The sequence below is a fragment of the Panthera uncia genome (genome assembly GCF_023721935.1).
Source record: "Panthera uncia isolate 11264 chromosome D3 unlocalized genomic scaffold, Puncia_PCG_1.0 HiC_scaffold_8, whole genome shotgun sequence".
Lineage (NCBI taxonomy): Eukaryota > Metazoa > Chordata > Mammalia > Carnivora > Felidae > Panthera > Panthera uncia.
The window spans coordinates 81,810,027-81,837,896 of record NW_026057586.1 but is presented as its reverse complement, the minus strand read 5'-3'; the positions used below and the strand labels follow the sequence as shown (position 1 = coordinate 81,837,896).

Here is a 27,870-nt window from a genome sequence, read left to right as displayed (position 1 = left end):
TATGGACCAAAAGACCAAAGTGCATAGTAGAAATTCACCTTCATAATAAATACCACATTTTATTCTCAGGATCTTGATCTTTTAATTATCATTCTGCATTTGGGCAATAAAATAAAAGACCACTTAGGTTCTTGAAAAGAAAGACCCTCAGATTTAAAATGCATATATATGCATGGGGCTCCTTGCTGGCTCAGTCCCATTGAGCTTCCAACTTCTGGTTTTGGCTCAGGTCATCATCTCACAGTTCATGGGTTCCAGCCCCATGGCGGGCTTCACACTCACAGCACGCGAACCTGCTTGGGATTCTTTCTCCCTCTCTCTCTGCCCCTCCCCTAGCTTGTGCACATGCACTCCTCTCTCTCAAAATAAACTAACAACAAAAAGAGATTCCTCTTTTTGTTTTTAAAAAAAAGTAAAGGGGGAGAAGATGGTGGCGTAGGAGGACGCTGGGCTCACCGCATCCTGTGGATCACTTAGATTCCACCCACACCTGCCTAAATAACCCAGAAAACCGCCAGAAGACTAGCAGAACGGATTCTCTGGAGCCAAGCGCAGATGAAAGGACCACAGAAGAGGGTAGGAAGGGCGGCGAGGCGGTGCGTGCTACATGGACTGCCAGGAGGGAGCCGGGGCGGAGGGGCAGCCCGCCAACCAAGCAGAGGCCCCGAGTCTGGCTGGCAAAAGCGGAGGGGCCGGACAGAGTGTGTTCTCACAGCGAGCGGGACTTAACATCTGGGAGGTTATAAGTTAACAGCTCTGCTCGGAGAGCTGGAGGGCTGGAGGACAACGGGAGGGAGAGTTGTTGAGCCCCGGACGACAGAGCTCAGCTTGGCGGGGAACAAAGGCGCTCGCCAGCACCATCTCCCTCGCCCATCCCCCAGCCAAAATCCCAAAGGGAACCGGTTCCTGTCAGGGAACTTGCTTGCACCCCGCAAACACCCAACGCTGTGCTCCTGTGGATCCACCCCTCCAGCGGCAGCGGGTCTGACTCCCTCCGGATGCCGCAGGGTCCCTCCCGAAGCGGATCACCCAAGGATAAGCAAGCTGAGCCTGCCCCTCCCGCCCCCATGCACCTTACCGATCCACCCCAGCTAATACGCCAGATCCCCAGCACCACAAGCCTGGCAGTGTGCAAGTAGCCCAGACGGGCCACGCCACCCCACAGTGAATCCCGCCCCTAGGAGAGGGGAAGAGAAGGCACACACCAGTCTGACTGTGGCCCCAGCGGTGGGCTGGGAGCAGACATCAGGTCTGACTGCGGCCCCGCCCACCAACCCAAGTTATTCAAGACAGCACAGGGGAAGTGCCCTGCAGTCCCGCACCACTCCAGGGACTATCCAAAATGACAAAACGGAAGAATTCCCCTCAAAAGAATCTCCAGGAAATAACAACAGCTAACGAACTGATCAAAATGGATTTAAACAATGTAACAGAAAGTGAATTTAGAATAGTAGTCATAAGATTAATCGCTGGGCTTGAAAACAGTATAGAGGACAGCAGAGAATCTATTGCTACAGAGAACAAGGGACTAAGGAACAGCCAGGAGGAGCTAAAAAATGCTATAAATGGGTTGCAAAATAAAATGGAGACAACCACGGCTCGGATTGAAGAGGCAGAGGAGAGAACAGGAAAACTAGAAGATAAAATTCTGGAAAAAGAGGAAGCTGAGAAAAAGAGACATAAAAAAATCCAGAAGTATGAGGGGAAAATTAGAGATGCACTAAAGAAAAATAATCGGGCGCCTGGGTGGCTCAGTCGGTTAAGCGTCCGACTTTGGCTCAGGTCATGATCTCACGGTCCGTGAGTTCGAGCCCCACGTCGGGCTCTGTGCTGACAGCTCAGAGCCTGGAGCCCATTTCAGATTCTGTGTCTCCCTCTCTCTCTGCCCCTCCCCTGTTCATACTCTCTCTCTGTCTCAAAAATAAATAAACGTTTAAAAAAAATTTTTTTTTAAAAAAAAGAAAAATAATCTATGCATAATTGGTATTCCAGAGGAAGAAGAGAGAGGGAAAGGTGCTGAAGGTGTACTTGAAGAAATAATAGCTGACAACTTCCCTGATCTGGGGAAGGAAAAAGGCTTTGAAATCCAAGAGGCAGAGAGAACTCCCTTCAGAGGTAACTTGAATCGATCTTCTGCACGACATATCAGTGAAACTGGCAAAATACAAGGATAAAGAGAAAATTCTGAAAGCAGGTATCTGAAAGGGATAAACGTGCTCTAACATATAAAGGGAGACCTATAAGACTCGTGACGGATCTCTCTACTGAAACTTGGCAGGCCAGAAAGGAATGGCAGGAGATCTTCAATGTGTTGAACAGAAAAAATATGCAGCTGAGAATCCTTTAGCCAGCAAGTCTGTAATTTAGAATAGAAGGAGAGATAAAGGTGTTCCCAAACAAACAAAAACTGAAGGAATTCGTCACCACTAAACCAGCCCTACAAGAGATCCTAAGGGGGATCCTGTGAGACAAAGTACCAGAGACATTGCTATAAGCATGAAACCTACAGACATCACAATGGCTCTAAACCCCTATTTTTCTATAATAACACTGAACGTAAATGGACTAAATGTGCCAACCAAAAGACACAGGGTATCAGAATGGATAAAAAAACAAGACCCATCTATTTGCTGTCTACAAGAGACTCATTTTAGACCTGAGGACACCTTCAGATGAAAGTGAGGGGATGGAGAACTATTTATCATGCTACTGGAAGTCAAAAGAAAGCTGGAGTAGCCATACTTATATCAGACAAACTAGACTTTAAATTAAAGGCTGTAATAAGAGATGAAGAAGGGCATTATATAATAATTACAGGGTCTATCCATCAGGAAGAGCTAACAATTATAAATGTCTATGCGCTGAATACAGGAGCCCCCAAATATATAAAACAATTGCTCACAAACATAAGCAACCTTATTGATAAGAATGTGGTAATTGCAGGGGACTTTAACACTCTATTTACAGAAATGGATAGACCATCTAGACACATGGTCAATAAAAAAACAAGGGCCCTGAATGATACATTGGATCCGATGGACTTGACAGATATATTTAGAACTCTGCATCCCAAAGCAACAGAATATACTTTCTTCTCGAGTGCACATGGAACATTCTCCAAGATAGATTACATACAGGGTCACAAAACAGCCCTTCATAAGTATACAAGAATTGAGATCATACCATGCATACTTTCAGACCACAATGCTATGAAGCTTGAAATCAACCACAGGAAAAAGTCTGGAAAACCTCCAAAAGCATGGAGGTTAAAAAACACCCTACTAAAGAATGAATGGGTCAAGCAGGTACTTAGAGAAGAAATTTAAAAATATATGGAAATAAACGAAAATGAAAATACAACAATCCAAATGCTCTGGGATGCAGCGAGGGCAGTCCTGAGAGGGAAATACATTGCAATCCAGGCCTATCTCAAGAAACAAGAAAAATCCCAAATACAAAATCTAACAGCACACCTAAAGGAAATAGAACCAGAACAGCAAAGACAACCTAAACCCAGCAGAAGAAGAGAAATAATAAAGATCAGAGCAGAAATAAACAATATAGAATCTAAAAAAACTGTAGAGCAGATCAATGAAACCAAGAGTTGGTTTTTTGAAAAAATAAACAAAATTGATAAACCTCTAGCCAGGCTTCCCAAAAAGAAAAGGGAGATGACCCAAATAGATAAAATCATAAATGAAAATGGAATTATTACAACCAATCCCTCAGAAATACAAGCAATTATCAGGGAATACTATGAAAAATTATATGCCAACAAACTGGACAACCTGGAAGAAATGGACAAATTCCTCAACACCCACACACTTCCAAAACTCAATCAGGAGGAAATAGAAAGCTTGAACAGACCCATAACAAGCAAGGAAATTGAATCGGTTATCAAAAATCTCCCAACAAATAAGAGTCCAGGACCAGATGGCTTCCCAGGGGAGTTCTACCAGACGTTTAAAACAGAGATAATACGTATCCTTCTCAAGCTATTCCAAAAAAATAGAAAGGGAAGGAAAACTTCCAGACTCATTCTATGAAGCCAGTATTACTTTGATTCCTAAACCAGACAGAGACCCAGTAAAAAAGAGAACTACAGGCCAATATCCCTGATGAATATGGATGCAAAAATTCTCAATAAGATACTACCAAATTGAATTCAACAGCATATAAAAAGAATTATTCACCATGATCAAGTGGGATTCATTCCTGGGCTGCAGGGCTGGTTCAACATTCGCAATCAATCAATGTGATACACATCACATTAATAAAAGAAAAGATAAGAACCATATGATCCTGTCAATCGATGCAGAAAAAGCATTTGACAAAATTCAGCATCCTTTCTTAATAAAAACCCTCGAGAAAGTCAGGATAGAAGGAACATACTTAAACATCATAAAAGCCATTTATGAAAAGCCCACAGCTAACATCATCCTCAATGGGGAAAAACTGAAAGCTTTTTCCCTGAGACCAGGAACACGACAGGGATGTCCACTCTTACCGCTGTTGTTTAACATAGTGTTGGAAGTGCTAGCATCAGCAATCAGACAACAAAAGAAAATCAAAGGCATCAAAATTGGCAAAGATGAAGTTAAGCTTTCACTTTTTGCAGATGACATGGTATTATACATGGAAAATCAGATAGACTCCACCAAAAGTCTGCTAGAACTGATACGTGAATTTAGCAAAGTTGCAGGATACAAAATTAATGTACAGAAATCAGCTGCATTCTTATACACTAATAATGAAGCAACAGAAAGACAAATAAAGAAACTGATCCCATTCACAATTGCACCAAGAAGCATAAAATACCTAGGGATAAATCTAACCAAAGATGTAAAAGATCTGTATGCCGAAAACTATAGAAAGTTTATGAAGGAAATTGAGGAAGACATAAAGAAATGGAAAAACATTCCATGCTCATGGATTGGAAGAATAAATATTGTTAAAATGTCAATACTACCCAAAGCTATCTACACATTCAATGCAATCCCAATCAAAACTGCACCAGCATTCTTCTCGAAGCTAGAACAAGCAATCCTAAAATTCATATGGAACCACAAAAGGCCCCGAATAGCCAAAGTAATTTTGAAAAAGACCAAAGCAGGAGGAATCACAATCCCAGACTTTAGCCTCTACTACAAAACTGTAATCATCAAGACAGTATGGTATTGGCACAAAAACATAGACCAATGGAATAGAATAGAATAGAATAGAATAGAATAGAATAGAATAGAAACCCCAGAACTAGACCCACAAACGTATGGCTAACTAATCTTTGACAAAGCCGGAAAGAATATCCAATGCTAAAAAGACAGTCTCTTTAACAAATGGTGCTGGGAGAACTGGACAGCAACATGCAGAAGGCTGAAACTAGACCACTTTCTCACACTATTCACAAAAATAAACTCAAAATGGATAAAGGACCTGAACGTGAGACAGGAAACCATCAAAACCCTAGAGGAGAAAGCAGGAAAAGACCTCTCTGACCTCAGCCGTAGCCATTTCTCACTTGACACATCCCCAAAGGCAAGGGAATTAAAAGCAAAAATGAACTACTGGGACCTCATGAAGATAAAAATCTTCTGCACAGCAAAGGAAACAATCAACAAAACTAAAAGGCAACCAACAGAATGGGAAAAATTATTTGCAAATGACATATCGGACAAAGGGCTAGTATCCAAAAATGTATAAAGAGCTCACCAAACTCCACACCCGAAAAACAAATAACCCAGTGAAGAAATGGGCAGAAAACATGAATAGACACTTCTCTAAAGAAGACATCCGGATGGCCAACAGGCACATGAAAAGATGCTCAACGTCGCTCCTCATCAGGGAAATACAAATCAAAACCACACTCAGATATCACCTCACGCCAGTCAGAGTGGCCGAAATGAACAAATCAGGAGACTATAGATGCTGGAGAGGATGTGGAGAAACGGAAACCCTCTTGCACTGTTGGTGGGAATGCAAATTGGTGCAGCTGCTCTGGAAAACAGTGTGGAGGTTCCTCAGAAAATTCAAAATAGACCTACCCTATGAACCCAGCAGTAGCACTGCTAGGAATTTACCCAAGGGATACAGGAGTACTGATGCACAGGGGCACTTGTACCCCAATGTTTATAGCAGCACTCTCAACAATAGCCAAATTATGGAAAGAGCCTAAATGTCCATCAACTGATGAGTGGATAAAGAAATTGTGGTTTAAATGCACAATGGAGTACTATGTGGCAATGAGAAAGAATGAAATATGGCCCTTTGTAGCAACCTGGATGGAACTGGAGAGTGTGATGCTAAGTGAAATAAGCCACAGAGAGAAAGACAGATACCATATGTTTTCACTCTTATGTGGATCCTGAGAAACTTAACAGAAACCCATGGGGGAGGGGAAGGAAAAAAAAAAAAAGAGGTTAGAGTGGGAGAGAGCCAAAGCATAAGAGACTCTTAAAAACTGAGAACAAACTGAGGGTTGATAGAGGGTGGGAGGGAGGGGAGGGTGGGTGATGGGTATTGAGGAGAGCACCTTTTGGGATGAGCGCTCAGTGTTGTATGGAAACCATTTTGACAATAAATTTCATATATTGAAAAAATAAAAAATAAAAAATAAAAAATAATTTTTTTAAATGCATAAATATCTCCTTTTCACCAACAATTCCATTTCTAGGAATTTAATCCCAAAGAAATACTCAAATAAGTACCCAAACATTTATGTCCCAAGATGTTCATTTCAGCACTGTTATAAATACAGTTATATGGGGCACCTGGGTGGCTCCGTCAGTTAAGCGTCCAACTCGATTTGGACTCAGGTCATGATCTCATGGTTGTGAGATCAAGCCCCGCATCGGGCTCCACACTGAGTGTGGAACCTGCTTGGGATTCTTTCCCTCTCTTCCTGCCCCTCCCTGGGTCATGCTCTCTCTCTCAAAATAAATAAACATTATAAAAAATAGTTATAAATAACTCAAACTTAGTACACTGATATAATACTGTGGAATATTATATGCAACTGACATGGTTAAGTGTCCAAGACAACAGAAAATTAAAATCAGAAAAGCATGTATTATACCTTTTCATATGTTAAATAAAAATCACTAGTATGTATTTCCACATACACATGGATGACTGTTTAGGGGGGCATCTAGCTAGGAGTATCAACTCCAAAGTGTTACTTACCTTGTAAGTAACAGTACTTACTTCTCTGGGGAAATGAGGCTGGGAAAGGGAGAAAGACTACTTGTGTACTGTTTCATAATAGGTTATCTATTACTTTTATAGTCGAAACTTTTTAAAATTAAAAACAAGTCTTTCAAAATACCGTAAGTACGCATTATTTTCAAGTTATTATTTGCAACTCTTTCAAGTTTCTACTAAAAAATGAGTGTCAGGCAACATGATAAAACATGGAAATCCACAATCAGAATGCTTACCTTTTAACTGTTCTAGTAAAGACTTAAGACTATTCTCTACTCGCTCCTGGATCTCCACTGTATCCTCTAAACAGAAAAGAAAAAAAAAAGAAAAAGAAAAAGAAAAACTTTCAATTCATTTTGCTAGGAAGAAAAAAGCAAGATCAACACCTATAAGCAACTCATGGGCAAGGACATTTTCTTTTCTCTTAAGACTCATAGGCCTCTGGGGCGCCTGGGTGGCTCAGTCGGTTAAGCGTCCGACTTCAGCTCAGGTCACGATCTCACGGTCCATGAGTTTGAGCCCCGCGTCAGGCTCTGGGCTGATGGCTCAGAGCGTGGAGCCTGCTTCCGATTCTGTGTCTCCTTCTCTCTGCCCCTCCCCAGTTCATGCTCTCTCTCTGTCCCAAAAATAAATAAACGTTAAAAAAAAAAAAAAAATTTAATAAAAAAAAATAAATAAAAAATAAAAAAAAAAAGACTCATAGGCCTCAAATTCTATTACTGAGAGACAAAGAAAAAGATGAAGAAAAGGAAAAATAGAAGAAAGGCATTAATTATCTTTCTATCAAGAGCAATACCTCAAATTGTCTAGGAAGAATTAAAATCTATGTGCTTCAAATACTCTCAAATACTTGTAGACAGAATCTACAAAATTTATAATTGGCCAGGGGGGTGGGGGTGGGGAGGGGGGAATCTATGGAATATGTGTGATTCTCACTGGGTTAAGGAAAAAACTTTTCTCCACAAAGCTTAGTAAAGAATTCAATCTGAAATCCAACAATATTTCAACAAACTAAGGATTTCTTCAACTTTTGGACCTAACAAGTGATCTGAAAGAGGAAAAAGACTTAAATTTCTAAAACATTACTCTGTACCTATGAATGTACCTTGTTGGATATTAAACCAGATATTTCCAGAATAGATTCCACCTCCTCCCAATCTGTCTAAATATGTGAGGTTATAAATATTTTGTTACATTTACTAGGTTTTCAATGACAAAGACCTAGTAAATACTCGCAAAAATGTATACTTACCTAAACCACTGGTGTCCAGCTCATAAATATCACTAACAAGATAAAAAGAACTGGTCTGACACTGAGAACAGCCAGAACTGAAGAATCCACCCATTCTGGTGGGTACAGGACCAAGGAAAGGATACTGGAAAAAAGGGAGGGAAAGTAATGTCCATTAAATCCACCTAAATTTATATAAAACAAGAAAACAGGGGACTACAACTACTAGATAAAGTCTATCTCAGTGATTAAGTTGCAAACCACTTATCATCAAACTAATCACTAAGTCATTACAGTGAAAACAGAAGCTCTGCATTAATTTGTTGATAGCTATTACAAATTTACCATCACAAATGAAGCTATTTTGTTTTTCCTCATTATCCAGTTTGGACAGTGAGGAAGCCTCTGCAATTCAAGTGTCATAAATACTGGAACAAAGTACTGTTCTCTACTATCCCCCCAACCCAAATTCCTATTTATTAAAAAGACAGTCATAGATTATTGTAGATTTGATGGTAAATACTGTTGATACCTGAATTTCTTTCCCAATAAATCGCTTTCCTGTCTCCATAGCCACCTCCAGCTGTTGAAGGAGTAAACGAAAAATATCAATCCGGGAGGACACGCCATTTTCAGTGGTCTTTTCTGAGTTCCTTGGCTCCACAGGATGATTAAGACTTGGAAGTCCACTGATCAGCCTCAATGTTAAGGAACGGATTCTTAACCACATGGTCTCCTCCTCCAAGGAAAGTTTCTTATGTTCTTCAGAAACATCCCTTAAAAAGAAATATCCCCAACCCATCCATTTTAGTTAATGTGTTGCCATCTTTCAAAGTTCACATTCATCAATCACAATGCCTTTGAACGCTACCAGCATTTGTCTACTAACTGAATGATCTCAGACAAACCCAAATCACCCAAGTGTCCATTTCAGCATCGATAAAATGGGAGCGGTAACCTACCTAACAGGTCATTTTTTCCCCTTAAGGGAGACTTCTAATAACAACAAAATATGTATCACATATTTGAAATTCAAATGACAGAAAACTGAAAAATAAAAGGGAAATGTGCCCTGATAACCAAACACCTGCAATATTAACAAACTTGGTATGGGGCACCTGGGTGGCTCAGTCAGTTAAGCATCTGACTTTGGTTCAGGTCATGATCTCATGGTTTGTGAGTTCCAGCCCTGCATCAGGCTCTGTGCTGTCAGCACAGAACAGGCTTCAGATCCTCTGTTCACCCCCCTTTCCACCCTCCCCTCTCTCTGCCCCTCCCTGCTTGCACTCCCTCAAAAATAAATAAAAATATTAAAAAAAAAAAAAAAAGCTTGGTATGCATCCTTTCAGACTCTTACAACACAGATGTTATGTATACAACTGCAACTAAAAATATTTATATAATTTAACACATTTTAAATAAGTGGGTTCACAATATTTATACTATTTTGCAAACTGTATCTTTTTCTTTCTTTTCTGCAGAAAAGAATTAACACAGCAAGCCTGAGGTTATTGTCTTTAGAAGGGCCAACTTACAAGGCTGACCTGTAGCTGGTATCTAGGAACTTGGCATGCCAACCATTCCCTAAATGGTAAGAGCGGCTCACTGTGCCTAAACTGTTTGTACAAACCATATGGTCTATGGTGAACACCTACTTTCCTTCTGGGAGTCTGGAATATTGGCACGTACTACACAGAGGGTGCCTACATAACCAGCTAGTAAAAATCTTGGGCACCAAATCTCAAATGGGCTTCTCTGAGCAGAAACACTGCACATGCATCATTGCATTTTTCACTGCTAAAGAAAGGAGCACACTTGATATGTCTCCTCACAGGAGAGAGACAGCATTGGAAGTCTGTGCATGGAGTTTTCCAGATTCTGTGTCTTTTTCCCTTGCTAATCCTGTCATGTATCCTTCTGTTATAATAAACCTTAGCTGTGATGACAACCAAAAGTGGAATCTTATGAATCCTAGCAAAAATACATTTACTGTAAATGTATTTTCTCCTCCTTATGATTTTCTTTATATTTTCTTTCTCTAGCTTACTTTATTATAAAAACATAGTATATGATACACATGACATACAAAATACGTGTTGCTCAATTGTTTGTGTTATTGGTAAGGCTTTCGGTCAATAGTAGACTATTAGTAGTTAAGTTTCTGGGGAGTTAAAATTAACACATGGATTTTTGACTGTGTAAGGGGTCAGTGCCCCAACCCTGCACTGTTTTTTTTCAACGTTTTTTTTTTTTTTTTTTTATTTTTGGGACAGAGAGAGACAGAGCATGAACGGGGGAGGGGCAGAGAGAGAGGGAGACACAGAATCGGAAACAGGCTCCAGGCTCCGAGCCATCAGCCCAGAGCCCGACGCAGGGCTCGAACTCACGGACCGCGAGATCGTGACCTGGCTGAAGTCGGACGCTTAACCGACTGCGCCACCCAGGCGCCCCAACCCTGCACTGTTAAAGGGTCAAATGTATAGAGAACTACCTCATATACATAACTCTGCATGCTTTTGCACTTACTGCTTTAGGTTGTACTTTTCTAGAAGTGGATCTGCTGAATTAAATGGGATATGGAATTTTCAATCTTTTTTTTTTTCCTGAACAAGTATAAAAAAGGTCATATGGAAACAACAAAAGAAAAGGTTAATTTGGGGTAGAGTGGAGCCAGGGAATCAGAAATGGGAGAACAAAGTGGCCACCAGGGAGGGTGAAAAATAGTTCCTGCCAGGATTCTGGTTCACAATTCTTGCCTTCAGCACAGGAGCAGGCAGCATCCCCCAATGCTAAGACCCATATCTTTCCCCTAGCTCACAGCCGGAGTCCCTAGATGCATCAGAGCCAGAGGAGAAGGCTGAGGACTGCTGGGAGCTACAGATCAGCCCAGGGCCACTGGCCCATGGGCATCAAAAAATATTAGATCTGCTTAATAAAGGCTCAGCCCAGGATCTGTGCAGCCTGCAGAACATTTGGAATTTTCAATCTTAATACAGATCACTAAAATTCCCTATAGAAAGATTATATATAAAGTTTTACCATCACGACAATGTACAACAACCATTTTCCCTACAACCTTGCTGACCACAAGTATTAATCTTTTTTATCTTTGTCCAATAGTTTTTGGTTTTTTTTTTAATTTTAATTTTAGAAAGAGAGAGCGTGCAAGGGGAGAGGAGAGAGAATCCCAAGCAGGCTCCATATTCAGTGTGGAGCCCAACATGGGGCTCAACCCCATGACCCAGGGATCATGACCTGAGCCAAAATCAAGAGTAGGACCCTCAACCGACGGAGTCACCCAGGTGCCCCGGGAGAACTCTTAATAAATCAATAAGAAGATAACTAAAAAACAAATTGGACTTGTGCTCGCTTCGGCAGCACATACACTGAAATTGGTACGATGCAGAGAAGATTAGCACGGCCCCTACACAAGGATGCCACGCAAATTCATGAAGGTTCAGTATCTTTAGGAGCACTAAGGAATCTACTCCTGAAATCACTGTTACACTACATGCTAACTAATCTGGATGTAAATTTAAAAAAATAATAAAATTAAATTTAATTTTTAAAAAAACCCAAATTGGACTTAACAAGTTCAATGAAATGCACTGTACAGTGATAAAGATTTTTTTTTTTTTTTAAACTATTGGACAGGGGCACCTGAGCACCTGACTCTTGATTTCAGCTCAGGTCATGATCCCAGAGTCATGGGGTCAAGCCCCAGGTCAGGCTCCACACTCAATACGGAGCCTGCTTAAGATTCACTCCCTCTCTCCCTCTCCCTGGCTTGCACTCTCTCTCAAAAAAAATTAAAAAAAAAAAAACTTTAAAAAGATTTCTCCTTGTATGTGAAAGATATTAATATATATGAAGAAATTTACCAATTTACCACATACCTTTAGAACTTGTTAACAAATTTATTTCTATATAGAAGGCTAACATTTAGAGATCAGATCCTTTATGTTTCCAGGTTTGATGTAATGCTAAGAAAGGCTTTCCCTAACCACTTAAAAATATTTTTATATTTTCTTATAGATTCTCTAAGGCGTTTTAGCACATGACCTTTGATCCACCTGGAATCTGTTTTTATGTATGTTATGAAGGAAAATCTAATTTTTATATTAGTCAATAATCCAACATAGGAATGAGATTCATTTTCCTCCTTTGGCTTACTTATATCTTCGTATCCACATAATAACCATGTTATTATATTTGTGTAAAAAAGATATATATATTTTTTTTTTAACTGTTAGATTCATCCTAATTCTGCAAAAATAAATGCTTGGGGTTAAATTCCAGTTACCTATCTTTTGGATCCCAGCTGAAGAAAACATTTAAGTCTCTGTTGTCTCGCAAGGCTTCCCATGGAATGTCATCTTCTTCTGGCCGAAGATTCATTGATTTTATACTTTCTGCTAAACTGGTTGATCTGTGATATAGAAATTTATTTATGTATTATTTCAATAGTAAACCAGCCATGAAAACAGATTAGCCACAACTTTGTTTTACTAGAAAGAAAGGAAAAGAAACAGGAAGGAAGGGAGGTAGAAGGATTTACTATTAAGAGGTAAAAGCTCACAGAAGGTGACATAGAACCAAGCCCACCTATATCATGTTGGCCTGCTACACAGCAAGAGAAAGGGTCTGGAAGCTCAAATAAAATAAAGTGGATCAGAATTAATTCCTGAAATCTCATGTTCACAGGGGAAGGGGAACTTTTTAAAAATTATATGGACTAGGGTGAGGACCACCACCTGGCTGGCTTCTGTACGGAACATGAAATGGTGCCGGCAGCACCCGATCATTACCCATGCCACGCAGTGAGTTATTTCCCCTTTCTTCTCTGTCCCTACCAAATTTCTCTCTCACTCTCTCTTTTTTTCTTTCCATTTTTCCTTATCTTAAGTCTACCAATATCACCCATTAGCCAATGGTTCTTAGGATCTGATCTAATCCCTTAGTTCCTTTTTAGCTCTTATTCAATACTTACATATTTGCTTCAAGTAGAAGGTCTAACAACATCCGTTCAGTACGGACTTGTGCAAAATGAAGAGAATTATTCAGCCTGTTCCTAAAAGCGATAAATTCTGGGATCTTCTCAAATGCACCATATTTGTAAGCTTGAATAATATATTCTGAGGTCTGGGAAGGAAAGATACCACCTCGGTATAAATATCTCACATATCAGGCAAAGGAAGGCAAACCTTGTCATGCAAAACAAAACACTCACACTAAAATTAAGATATGAAATCTAATCTCTAAAGGTCACCAAGTAGAATATCAGCTATTAAAAACATTATTTTTCTTCTTTCCTATACCAGAATCATATGTGTTCTTTACTACTACTACTTGTAATAATACCCAGCTGCTGCTACCACCAGAGACTTTCTCTTAGCAGTTATGTCTTTCAATTCAATAGGACTAGAGGTTGCCACGTCAGTCAAAAATTTGGTTAGTGCCATTGTGGAAGGGATATTACTCCATGTTTTTCTGCATCTAAGATAAACTGTGTTTTATACAAAAGTTCCAAAAACACCGGGAATAATATAACCACCCACAATCAACCCAAATAAAAATCACCCTCCTTCAGAAAAGACAGGCTACTCCCTGGTTTTGTTTATTTCTAAATACTATATGTCACAAACATAGGGCATATATGCATTACAACAGGATAGAAGACAACAAAAAAAGGACCCATAAAAATTCATCAGAATCCATTATGAGGACAGAAAGACTGCAAGAACCAGGTTTCTTATCCATCCAAACTACGTAAGACCAATGCTGAAAAATTCCATGAACAAGTAAGTGAAGGGAACACTCACCACGTGCACTTTAATTTTCAATTAATACATATGTACAGATGAAATGTTGTGAACAGAGGCAAGAAAAAGAACTCTCAACAGAAATTCTGGCACAACAGAAGAAAATCTCAGGAAAGAACATTTCATGGGTGTGGGCCTATGCCATCAGGATCACAAGTCAGGAGGGCACCCTTTTGGGCCACGGAAAATGTTACGCTCAAAGCAGATATCTGCCCCAAAGATCCTTTCTAGAAAAGCCAGTCTTTTTAAACACAGCCTCAGTCAGCTCTGCCCCCATCTCCATTATGACTGAATAATTTGCCCAGTAGGAAAATAGGCCAATAGTTCAACAACATACCCTCTGATACACAGCCTCGCAGGGTTCATTTCAGGCCGCGGGATTGCGCCACGGGCGCTAATTCAACTGCATTCGATGCGGCTTTTAAACCCCATGGGACACCTCGGCGAGCTGTTTGCCTGCAGTATCTGGAGAAATTAAAGACGGACGGACACAAGAAAATTAAAAAGATTACTTGTGATCCTGCAGGTTTAAAGAAGGACTATCCAAAAAAGCTCAAGTGTACCTTCTAGCTTGATTAAAGGACAGTGATATGCCCCATCAAGAAGAGGCCAGGATGCTCTAAACACAAATGCCTATCCAAAGGCCTCATGGCTAGGAGAAAGCAAGGTTTACCAGAAGCCCTTGCAATAGGAATTTACAGCTTGAAAAAACCAGCTGCTTGGGAACATATGATCCAGCAGTTAATGGGGATAAAAATATGACTCTGGGGACTCCAATCAAATTTATCAATTACACTTCCAAAATATGCTGATTAAAGAAAAGAACCCAAGTTTACAAAGTACAGAGGTGTTTTAATTTGAGTGGTCCATGGACTACCACTACTGAAAAAAAGATAATAGCTTTTAAAAAAGAAAAATAAGGGGCAACAAAAAGGAAATGTAGTCCTTTTAACAAACTGAGAAAGTAACTGTAGTTCTCTGGCTTCTGTTTTTAAGACAGTCCTCCTTTAATGCTGCAGCAAAGTTATCGCTGCAGAGCTAGCAAAGGACCTGGGCATCTTCCAATAAGACCGAGCCTGGGGAAGTTCTATGATTGGAAAAAACAACCCCTACTGGAACTGCAGGCAAAACTGGAAGCCACAGGCACTTGAAAAACTTCTGACTATCAGAGAATGTTGTCCGTACCTATTTCTACTCATTTATGCACCAATGAGGCTAGTTATATCCCATATGGATTCCTGAAATGAACCCTGGTCACTGTAAAAATTAGCAAAATAGATGGACATCAAACCCTAAATAATCATCTTCTTGAATACTTATGTTACACTTTTCAAGGGAAATTATTTTTAAATACAAACAAGTAAGTAACTTTTGGAGATAAGAAAATCTGACTCTAATTCTCATATTGTAAAAATCTACTCCAAAGTAAGATGACAGCAACAATGATGACCTTTCCAGAAAGAAAATCCCTGTGTAGACTTTCCCAATTTAACTTTCAACCTCATAGCACAAAGCCTTACAAAGCAGAACGCTGGATTTTCCATTGAAGGATTAAATGTGTTCTTTCAAGAGCAAGCTGGGAATTGAAACACATCAGTCACCCAAGAAAAAACCATCTGGGGATCTCAAAAACTCCCAAGAATAAAAATCAGAACACAGAGCTTTAGCTTTCCAGAGATATTTCTAATACTATTAGGTTTAACACAACACTACAATCATGCTCTTTCTTACCCTCCAAGTCCTATAGGAAACAGTCCACACCACAGTCTCCATTTCCCTATTTTGGGACTCAGGCTAGGCATTAAGGTTGAGGGTGCATTTTACTTGCTGTATTGGTTTTTGCTTTTGCCTCTAGGATCCCCCAAAGATTATCTACTTTAGTATGATTAAGTAAGTTCTTTCTTCTTAGTAGTAATAAAAATAAATTCCAAGTAGAGAGTCTTAGTCCCAGATCAATAAAATGATCAGGTTCAGCATCACATATATTCAGATGAATTAGTCACTCCTGCCACACACAACCATCAGCAAAACATCAAAGATACAAAAAATTCACTAAGAACAACATACCCTTCTCAAATCACTCCTAAGGATATCTCCCTTCCTATAACAATAACTTGGAGTTGTTGTTTTGGAGTGGGTGTTTTCTTTTCAAAACAACTCTTTAGATACAGTATTTGTGGGGGGGAAACTAAAGCTTAATTTTCATTAGTATAAAATAACGTACATTATTGACCAAATCATGAATCATATAGTGCTTCTTGAATGCTGGATGATTAAACTGGAGTAAAACCAGCCTCCAGGCTTGGAATAATCCCTTATTCACCCCCAATTGCCACCTCAGAGCTATTTGAGAACAAAACTTTGAAAAGGCATCATCAGTCAATCTTCCTTAGAAATAAGCAATGACAGCCAGATTAATGAGATTTAAGAAACCCTTTTGATTTTTTTTTTTTTTTTTTGAGTTAATGCAACTTCTTAAAAACTGGGAAAGGGCAATCACAGATACTTCAATACACAGTGCAAACAGAGATTTATAACTCAACTGCCTACCTGTGCCAGGATACTTTAGAAACCCAAGGTCCTAGAGATGCCCTCGGATCTCTAAGCCAGGCCAGCACCTTCTAAGCAGCATGTTCCGATGCTGATGCCTACACTTCCCTCTCTTCCTGATTAGGAGCTATGACACAAAATGAAGTCTGAACAAAGATACCACCAATCACTGTGGTGGAAAAATGCCATTTGGGGGAGAGGAATAGAGCTTAAAAGCCAAATGATGCACAGCTCACCATCCCTTGCTACACCAGCCTTCTAGGCCTTGCCCTGAGGCTTGTCAGGACATAATTATTGCAAGCTGACAACAATAAACCTATATTCCATTGTTCAGAAATGTTTCTGCCCTGCCTTCTATTTAATACAAAGCTAAAGAATTCAATGGAAGATAGATTAGCCAAAGCTGTTACAGTTATGAAAGGGTTTTTTATTTAAAAAAATCCTCATGACTGTTTGCCAAGAACCACCCCCAAAAACGGCTTCCTGGTCAAGTTCCTTAGTTGCTCTTAGACCGTGAACACAGAAAGCTATGGGTAGATATCTGGCATGGCCAAATTCCAGATGATGAGCCTTAGAAGCACATGAGAACAAAGCAGGCAATGACCATCCTCAAGACGTGCCTTCTTTCTCCTATGTTCTGGGTGGTTTTGTGCAGCTGGTTGACTGACTAGAAACCATATAAAACTTCTGCTTAACTGACAAGTGGAGATCAAGTCTGCTTGCAGTGAAAAATATGGCGCAAATCCCATCCTTTCATTATGGCACATAGCTCTACCTTATTTATTGCTACTTTTAAAAACATACTATTGACAAAAGTTTCTTGAAATGTCCTTCAATTGGTCAATTTCATAATTCTAAGAAAATACAAGTGCACTGGCTACTGGCAAAGGGCACAGTGGTTATAAACTTTAGAAACAAATAAAGGTAACAGAGAGCAGCTGCTACTGCAGAATCTTCTATGGCATCCCAGGCTATGAACTCTTTATGGGCTAGGTCTTACACCCTTAGAAAAAATTTCACAGACAGGGTGCTTGGGTGACTCAGTCAGTTAAGCATACAACTCTTGATTTCAGTTCAAGTCATGATCTCCCGGTTGAAAGATCAAGCTCCACATCAGGCTCCACGCTGAGCATAGAGCCTGCTTGGGATATTCTCTCTCGGTCCCTCCCCTGCTCGCTCTCTCAAAATAAATAAATAAACTTCAAAAAATAAAATAATAAGGGGCGTCTGGGTGGCTCAGTAGGTTAAGCATCCAACATTGGCTCGGGTCATGATCTCATGGTTCACGAGTTAGAGCCCTGCATCAGGCTCTCTGCTGTCAGCACAGAGTCTGCTTCAGATCCTCTGCCCCCCTCTCTCTCTGCCCCTCCCCGACTTGTGCTCTCTTTTTCTTTCTCTCTCAAGTAAATATTTTTAAAAATCTTTATTAAAAAAAGGCTGCAGTCTTTTAAAAAAATAAAAAGTAAAATAAAATAAATACATGAAATAATTTTTTTTTTTTTTTTTTTTAAAGGAATTAAAAGACAGGCGCCCTGGGTGGTGCAGTCGGCTGAGTGTCTGACTCTTGATTTCAGCTCAGGTCACGATCTCACAGGTCCGTGGGTTCGGGCCCCACGTTGGGCGCTGCACTGATAGCACGGAGTCTGCTTGGGATTCTCTCTCTCTCTCCCTCTCAAAATAAATAAATGTTAAAAAAAGAGAAATTAAAAGACAAATCTAGGAAGAATACCACTTTGTAGTCTGTTAACACCTAGTTTTAACTGCACCTTTGCATGGATTCTATTAAACACACCCATTCTAGCAACCACAAAGAACTCTTTACCTCTACCTAACAGCCATGGCGAGTATGCTATGGCCTAAGGGCACTGGCAAGTATGCATGGCACACTTCAACATGTGTACCCACCACACGAGGAAAGATGTTTTCTGAATTGTGTGCATTCAGCGGGCAAGGTCATATTTTTAAAAAGTATTTTTCACTTACATCTTTCTGGTTGGAGTGGAAAAACCTGAGCGCGAAGTTACAGGATTGGGATGCAGCAGCATACTGACCTAGGGACTCGGCATATCGGGTCAAAAGATAGCTAGGTCAGAAGGAAAGAAAAAAAAAAACCATGTTATACTTACCCACTTCTAGTATCAAACACCGTATTTCAAATTACTATAGCAGAGACATAGCTAGGCACACAGAAAAGTTAAAACATCCTGCCATATAAATTATCTAATTCATGGAATCAAAAAAATTTTTTTAAAGAGCAAAGTGAATTCAGTTTTGTGGGAGACCTAAAGTTCTGTGCCATGCTTTCTTATACTCAGATGATTAATGGGACACAAGGGATAAAGAAAATATACCCTTGGTTCATCACAAAGAATAATCAAAATACACATTCAAAGAAGCTCTAAGGTAGGGGCACCTGGGTGGCTCTATTGGTTAAGTGTCTGACTTCGGCTCAGGTCACATCTCACAGTCCATGAGTTTGAGCCCCATGATGTGTTCTATGCAGACAGCTCAGAGCCTAGAGACTGCTTTGGATTCTGGGTCTCCCTTGCTCTCTGCCGCTCCCCAACTCATGCTCTGTTTCTGTCTCTCAAAAATAAACATTAAAAAAAAAAATACCGAGGGACACCTGGGTGGCTCGGTCGGTTAAGGGTCCGACTACGGCTCAGGTCATGATCTCATGGTTCGTGGGTTCGAGCCCCGCATCAGGCTCTGTGCTGATAGCTCAGAACCTGGAGCCTGCTTCAGATTCCGTGTTTCCCTCCCTCTCTGCCTCTCCCCCATTTACACTCTGTCTACCCTTTCTCTCAAAAATAAACAAACATTAAAACAAACAAACCGGGCGCCTGGGTGGCTCAGTAGGTTGGGCGTCCGACTTCGGCTCAGGTTGTGCTCTCACGGTTTGTGAGTTCAGGCCCTGCGTCAGGCTCCATACTGACAGCTCAGAGCCTGGAGCCTGCTTCAGATTCTGTGTCTCTCTTTCTCTGCCCCACCCTCACTTGCACTCTGCCTGTCTCTCAAAAATGAATAAATGTAAAAAAAATTTTTTTTTTACAAAAAAACCCCTTCATTAAAGAAAAAGAATCTCTGAGGTCAACAAATGAAGTACATGTGTAAATCTCAAATGCAAAGCAGAAGTCAAGACTTCAAGACAACGTGTGCTAAGAAAAAGTGTTCAAAGTATATAGTTGTTTGCTATCTCTGGGGAAAACTTTCTTGCCTTCTCTAAATTGTGCAAATTTTAAAATTGCCACAAAATGCTGGAAGATATAAAAATCTTTCTGCTTTGCAACAGGCCATATAATGGGGGATTACTTAATCTAAAAAGCTTAATAACAGAAACAACTCTGCTGCTAAACTCTAAAAGTCCAAGTTCCATGTAGAAGGACCCCACCGTAGTGTAGCTGGCTGCTCGGTATTCAGAGTATATACTACCAACCCAATGGTGTCATGCTGGATATGCTTAGCATCAAGGCTGGAGTACAGATCCACCACTGGTTCAAATGCACCCAGTACACAGTAGATTCGAACAAGCAGCAATTTGAATTGAGCGTTGGAAGGGCTGTGGATTAATCCCTCTTCCAGCAAAGTCAGGGCCTGCCACACAGCAGTCTCATCACCTAGAATCAAAATGTAACAGCATTATCCACAGTGCTTGACAACAAAGGGAGGTTTCTCACAAACAAAAGACAAAACACTGACGTATCACCTCCCCTAGCTATTTAAAGAATGAGTTTAGGTGTCTGAGAACAAATTTTAGATACATACCTATAAGCAAAATCAGGAATTTCCCTGAATAGAGTCTCTCAACAGTTACCTCACAGTTCTTAATCATGCATCTACAAAAGTGATGCCAACATTAAGCTGCAAGGTCTTATGAAGAAAGTTATGGAATCTCCGAGAATCCTAGATGCTGAGAAGAGATAGACTCTGAAGGAGAACTAGAGTCCACCAACCTTCTCGGTACAAGATTTCCTCTGTAAGATTCCAGACAGATGCTCTCACTACACATCATTTTTCTTCCATATGTAACTCTACTATTTGAATGTCAAGTGATACTTGAATAAAACTGTTCACTAATAATCAGACTAATATGACACATTTTTTTTTGTTTGGCCTTCAAAAGGCTCCATGCATCAAGAGTCTTAAAGACCAAGTAACTTCTGTTTTGTGTACCAAAGAAAATATGAAATAAAGATTTATATACAAAAATATTCACTGTACTAATAATGGGGGAACGAGGAAATAAGTTATAGTAAAACCCACACATGGAAAACATCATGCAGCCATGTGACATTAATGAAGAGTTTTTAGTATTAAGGATAAATACTTATTAACGTTCAGTAAAACACACACAGTTAAAATTAGTGTGAAGAAATGATCTTCAGTCTGTAAAACATGCACAGAAAGAGAGAGAAGGAAATATGCCAAAATATCAGAGTGTCTTTTGGAAGCTGGAAATGGAAGATTAAAATAAACTGTTCTCCAAAATTTGTATAAGCTATTTTTATAGTCAGCAAAAACCTAAACTGAAACTAAAACTTGGGGTGCCTGGGTGGCTCAGTCGGTTGAGCGTCAGACTCTTGACGCTCCATTGTGGGATCGAGCCCTGCATCCAGCTCTACGCTGAGCGTGAAGCCTGCTTAAGATTTTTGTTCTCTTTCTTTCTCTCTCTCTCTCTCTCTCTCTCTCCCCCCGTCACCCCTCTCTCCCACTCGTGCTCTTTCTAAAATAAAAATAAAAAAATAAAACTTAAAAAAAAAAAAGCTCCATGAATTGAGCTTTTAAAATTATATCCTATAGGCCTTTTTTTTAAGAGAGAAGAAACAAGATATAATCGACAATTGGAGCTTTAGATAAATATCATGCATAATCCTAACCAAACTATACACACCTATAATCTATGCAAACTACCATTATGATCTTAGTGTACTGCCACTGAGCTGGAATTACTTCACATGGTAGTAATCACAACCTGCACCCAATTTTCTGTTCTGCGCTTTGCTTTTAAAGTGTTTTCTGATGTTCCTACATGATCTTCACAATCATAATTTTATTGAATTTAACACTCACTGACCTAAACTCTGGAGCAACACTAAATTTAAGGGTCACAGATAGTTCCTGCCCTCAAGAAGCTCAGAAGTGAGTAGAAGAGACGGCTGGACAATTATAATGGAATAAATAATTTTAAGAAGTTCCAGTTATTCAAAGATAACTAGTATTAAAAAAAGATCTCCTTGGGGCACCTGGGTAGCTCAGTAGGTTGAGCATCCAACTTAGGCTCAGGTCATGATCATTTTTTTTTTCAAAAATTTTTAAATATTTATTTTTGAGAGAGAGAGAGAGAGAGAGTGCAAGTAGAGAAGGGGCAGAGAGTGAGGGAGACACAGCATCTTAAGTAGGCTCCCGGTTCTGAGCTGTCATCACAGAGCCCGATGCAGGGCTTGAACTCAAGAACTGCAAGATCATGACCGGAGCCGAAGCCAGATGGTTAACCTACTGAGCCACCCAGGTCATGATCTTGCCGTTCCTATGTTCAGGCTCACTGCTGTCAGCCGGTCAATGTGGAGCCCGCTTCGGATCCTCTGTCCCCCTCTCTTGCTACCCCTTCCCCACTTGCACTCTCTCAAAAACCAAAACCAAAACCAAAACATTTAAAAAAAGATCTCCTTAAGATGGAAACAAAATTTTAAATAGGGGGAAAAAGGCTTAATTCTCATCTATTAAATCAAATGTCATAAAGACGTTTTTTATCTTATTTTGCAAAATTTAGGCTGTAATTATAGCTTTATACAAATTCTTCACCAAATCAAAAGAGCATCAAGGATTGATGAGTTTTAAGGCAAAATTTTTCCTTCTTTTTTTTTTTTTAAAGTAATCTTTTCACCCATCGTGGGGCTTGAACTCATGACCCCGAGATCAAGAGTCGCATGCTCTTCCGACTGAGCCAGCCAGGTGCTCCAGGACAAAATTTTTCTAACTAAATGTTGTAACATAACAAAATGATATTACGTTCTGGGATATGATAATGTACAGCATGGTGACTATAGTTAACAATTCCGTACTGTATACTCGAAAGCTGCTAAGCGAGAAGATACTAGTTCTCGTTCCAAAGAAAAACAATCTGTGACTGGGAGGTGATCCACGTTCACTAAATTAACGGTGATAATCATTTCATGGTAGACATATCAAATCATTACATTACATATCTTAAGCTAGTACAAAGTAGTATGCCAATCACATATCAATAAAACTGGAGGGGAAAAAATGACATGCTTAACTCCACATTTTACTTTTGCGGAATCATAAAGAAATGCTTTTCTGCAAAATATTTGACAGCGTCAATGTATTCAAGTGTTCTTCTTAATCTTTCACATTCAAATCAGTCTCTTTCAACATCCTCACCAAATTTCCATAGATTTCTAATCTCTGCCAGATCCACGTTAGACAATGACTATGCCTCTGATTGGAACACTTCAGTATCATTTTCACCTTCAAGAATCCTTGCATCTTTATTATATTGGCAATTTTCCAATGTATTTACACTGTATGATTATGGAAAATTTGCCTAACTTCTTTCTCTCTGCCCTGTCTTTCCCTCATCTATAAAACTGCAAGAATCTTAACAGTATTATTATGAGGTTTAAATGAGCTGATTCATATACGACACTTTCGAGTACCTGATGATCAACAAACGTTAGCTATTATTATATGGGCAGACGTGCTGCTCAAAGAAACAAGAGATTAGCAAAGCCACAGTCTCTTACGAGCAAGAATGGATGCTAGGGGTAAGTGGGGAAAGGTATCTTATCTGAGTAGGGACCAAATTACTGAGTGGTCAGTTCATTAATGATGTTTTATTACATCCCTATGCACGCTCACAATTCTGAGCCTCGGATGACAAGTCTGATAAAAAGGATTCACCCCCATCTCTGCTGCAATACAGTGCAAGAAGTGCTAGCACAGAGGCACACACAACGTCCTGCAAAAGTTCAGAAGGGGCATAAAATCCGCAATGGGTATGGGGGTAAAATCAAGACAGGCTTGTCAGAGGCACTGTTTGAGTAAAAGTTAGATGAAGAGAGTAAGAAAGTTATTTCAAAGAGAGGCACCACAGTGTTCACGAATAGTAGCAAACAAACCAACAAACAAACAAACAAACACAGTAGATACAGGCTGTAAGTAACCTAAGAATTTGGAGATATAGGCAGAGGCCAGATCATAAAGAGCACTGTAAACTACCCTAAAAAGGTTGATCTTTATCCCCAGGAAAACAGGTACCTCTGAAGGATTTTAAGCAGGAGGATGATGAAATCAAAGTCAAGTGCTCCACGAAACGACCCCCGAGGGCAGAGGTTTTATCTATATTGCACAGTCCTGTCTCCTGGGCCTTTTGTTTCTTGTGCAGTTTATTTTCGTGAATATGCAACAAGTACCTAAGTTTTTCCCCAAAAAAACTGCTCATAAAAGAAAATGTCAGGAGTGAGCCCTAAAAAAATGAATCATCTTTTTCATGCTCAATGATACATGACGCCTCCTTCAACATGGATTGTATTTTTGTCTTAAATAGGCTAATTAGAACTATTCCCAAAAAAGTGCATTCTCCTACATATATATTTTTTAAGTGAATAAAAAGGGCTATTCCATTCCATGGGCCGCTACATCTATCTCTGAAACAATTTCTCTGTATTTTAATTACTGTAACTTTGTAATACGCACTTCAGTCATTATTCACTATATTTAGAAATGTTTAAAAACAGAAAAGACAGACAAGAAATAACAAGTGTTGGCAAGGATGTGGAGAAAAAGGACCCCTCGTGCCCTGTTGGTGGGAATATAAGTTGGTGCAGCCACTGTGGAGAGCAGTGTGGAGGTTCCTTAAATAATCAGAAATATAACACAATTCAGTAATTCCACTACTGGGTATTACCAAAAGAAAATGAAAACACCAATTCAAAAGGATATATGCACCCCCATGTTTACTGCAGCATTATTTACAACAGCCAAGGTATGGAAGCAAACCAAGTGTCCGTCAATAGATGAATGGATAAAGAAGATGTGGTGTACACACACACACACACACACACACACACACACACACACACACACGAATATTATTCAGCCATAGAAAGGAATGAGATCTTGCCATTTCACAACAACATGGATGGACCTAGAGTGTATCATGCTAAATAAGTCAGAGAAGACAAATCCCATATGATTTCACTTGTATGAGGAATCTAAAACATAAAACAAACCACGCAGAAACAGACCCATAAATACACAGAACTGGTGGTTGTTGAGGGGGATGGCAAAAAGAGGGAGTGGGAGGTACAGGCTTCCTGTCCTGGAATGAATAGGGACAGGGGTGAAAGGCACAGCATAGAAAACACAGGCAATGGTACTGTAATAGTGCTGTATGGGGACACACAGTAGCTACATTTATAGCATGATATACAAAATTATTGAATCACTATGTTGTACACTTGAAATTAATGTGTCAATTATATTTCAATTTAAAAAAAATTTTTTAAATAAAAACGGGCAACTGGGTGGTTCAGTCGGTTAAGCATCTGACTCTTGATTTTGACTCAGGACATGATCTCACTGTTTCCTAAGTTCGAGCCCCACATCAGGAGCCGGCCTGGACCAGCATGGAGCCTGCTTGGGATTCTCTGCTGGTTTCCCTCTCTCTGCCCCTCCCCCACTCGTGCTGTGTCTCTCTCAAAATAAACATTTTAATAAATAAAATAATAAAAATAAGAACATATATGCATTGATTTAAAAGATTATCCTGATTAGAGAGAGAGGTATATCTGGGGATGGGTTCTTTTAGAAGCACCCTGGACAACGTCAAGGAAGAAAAACCTAAAAGCATAAATCAAATTCTTGGATTACATAATTAGTCTCAGGATTTATAATCAATAAAAACAAAGCATAAAGTTAAATTGAAATCACTGTTCCTTACCTGTTTCTCTCCATATATCAATAAGCACATGGACAGCAAGGAGACAGTAATAGTCTGAAAACTGCAATTCGGTTTTCAAACAGGATTTCCCTGTAGGGAAAAAATCCCATATTTGTATTTTAACATTTGTGCAACTATCACTGCCCCAAAGGAGTTTTTTAAAGCAGGAAAGTGACAGGAGAGGTAAGATAAAGAGAGGAAATGAAAGTAATAAGATTAGCATAAATACCAGAAGAAAATATAAGCCATGAATCAAAAGATTCAAAATAAGGTAAGGCCACACTCAGCTGGACCAGAAGAAAGCGTTCCAGAACAAAGGTGGTATCTGAAATGACCCCAAAGGGAGAGAAGCAAGATTTGGAAGGAGGGTTCAGGTTAAGAAAAGACCAGAAGCCAGGGGCCAGTAAAACTAAAGTAATAGTATGCTCATTACTTCACTTAATGATTTAGAATGCAGTTAGAGAAATACTGATGTCATCTGGTCAGATAACTTATATTTTATCACATGTATCTAGCAATCTAAAGATCATCTATTTCTAAACTACATTTTTACTTCACAATTAACAACATTCCTTTAGTGCAATTTCAGTCTATGTATTAAAAATACTAAGGCCTATAAAAGCAGAAAAAGTGACAATTATCATAAACTCCATGTAATTCATAGGAGCCCCAATGTGATAGCTCAATCAGGAAGAATATGGACGACTATAATCACTTAGAACTCCAAACTTAAGAAAGGCTTTACATTAGGACAGTCTTCCCACCTGACAAAATATCCTCCTTGCCAAACTCATTACAACAAGGTGCTCCAGGTGATTAAAAAAAAGGTCTTCTAAAACTTAGCAAATCAGGGAACAACTGCACACTTTGAAAGGCTGCTCACCAAATTCCAGTCCATGCTGGTACCTTAACATCAATTCTCTGACCACACTCTGTTTCTGATTTTTATCCAGAGTGTGGTACAAGCCAAGTAACCTCGTCAGCTGCACCACACATAAATGTTGCTGCAGAGCTCTGATGTCGGCAGGCAGTGCCAACTTATCCTCTGTTGGTGTCGACAAAGGAACAACTCCAAGTAATTGATTAATAAACTGCAAAGTAGAAAAAAAGGAGCACAGATCTCAAAACAGAACTAGTCTGGTAGGCATTAACAAATTAAACATTAACAAATGTTGAAATGGTCTAGAAAAAGACATCAAGGAAAAAGTACAAATTAAAACCCCTTTAGTAGATCATTTTCTATCTACCAAAATTAAACAAAAAAAATTTCTTTTTTTCTTTTAATGTTTATTTATTTTTGAGAGAGAGAGAGAGACAGAGTTCTAGTGGGGAGGGGCAGAGAGAGAGAGAGAGAGAGGGAGAGAGAGAGAGAGAGTGAGAGAGAGAGAGGAGACACAGAATCTGAAGCAGGCTCCAGGCTCCAAGCTATCAGCACAGAGCCCAATGCGGGGCTTAAACCCACGAACCATGAGATCATGACCCGAGCCGAAGTCGGACACTTAACCAACTGAGCCACCCAGGTGCCCCTAAAACAAAAAAAAATTTCTAACAGCACATAATGCTGGTAAAATGCCAATAAAAATGGCACACTCATTCACTGCTGGCCACAAGTATTGGTCAATACCAGGTACTATACTAACTAAAAGATTAAAAGAATTGTGAAAATGAGGCACCCAGCTGGCTCAGTCGGTTGAGCGTCCAACCTCAGCTCAGGTCGTGATCTCATGGTTCATCAGTTCAAGTCCCACGTCGGGCTCTCTGTTGTCAGCACAGAGTCCACTTCAGATCCTCTGTCCCCCTCTCTCTCTGCCCCTCCCCTGCTCACACTCTCTCTTGCTCTCTCAAAAATAAAAAATAAACATTAAAAAAAAGAATTGCGAAAAGGTTTCATAAATTACAGCATATCAACATACTATATAATGTGGCAATGAAAAGTTTAATTAGGAAACTGCAAAGAGCACAGTACCAAAAACAAAACTGATATACGAGTAAATTCTTAAAACGTTACACACTGAGAGGAATAGTTATGTCATATCAGTGGCCTTAAATTGCTTTTTAATTGTTGTATTTTGACATAATTATGGATTCGCACGCAGTTGTAAGAAATA

At 39.6% G+C, this 27,870-nt stretch overlaps 1 protein-coding gene and 1 non-coding gene across 3 annotated transcripts in view; one reads left to right on the top strand and one right to left on the bottom strand.

Moving 5' to 3' along the window:
* Positions 1-27,870, bottom strand: part of NAA25 (N-alpha-acetyltransferase 25, NatB auxiliary subunit) — an 80,199-nt gene that overhangs the window by 12,498 nt on the left and 39,831 nt on the right. For both annotated transcript variants that reach the window (XM_049619927.1, XM_049619926.1), the window contains 9 exons: positions 26,646-26,853; positions 25,763-25,852; positions 20,237-20,417; positions 18,784-18,883; positions 13,419-13,570; positions 12,732-12,857; positions 8,961-9,204; positions 8,450-8,573; positions 7,434-7,499 (listed from right to left, as the gene is read on the bottom strand). In XM_049619927.1, coding sequence (XP_049475884.1) covers positions 7,434-7,499; positions 8,450-8,573; positions 8,961-9,204; positions 12,732-12,857; positions 13,419-13,570; positions 18,784-18,883; positions 20,237-20,417; positions 25,763-25,852; positions 26,646-26,853 — 1,291 coding nt within the window. The remainder of the gene's footprint in view (positions 1-7,433; positions 7,500-8,449; positions 8,574-8,960; positions 9,205-12,731; positions 12,858-13,418; positions 13,571-18,783; positions 18,884-20,236; positions 20,418-25,762; positions 25,853-26,645; positions 26,854-27,870) is intronic.
* On the top strand, positions 11,791-11,897 carry LOC125914988 (U6 spliceosomal RNA). Its single transcript, XR_007455526.1, has one exon. It is a non-coding gene; the product is annotated as a U6 spliceosomal RNA (small nuclear RNA).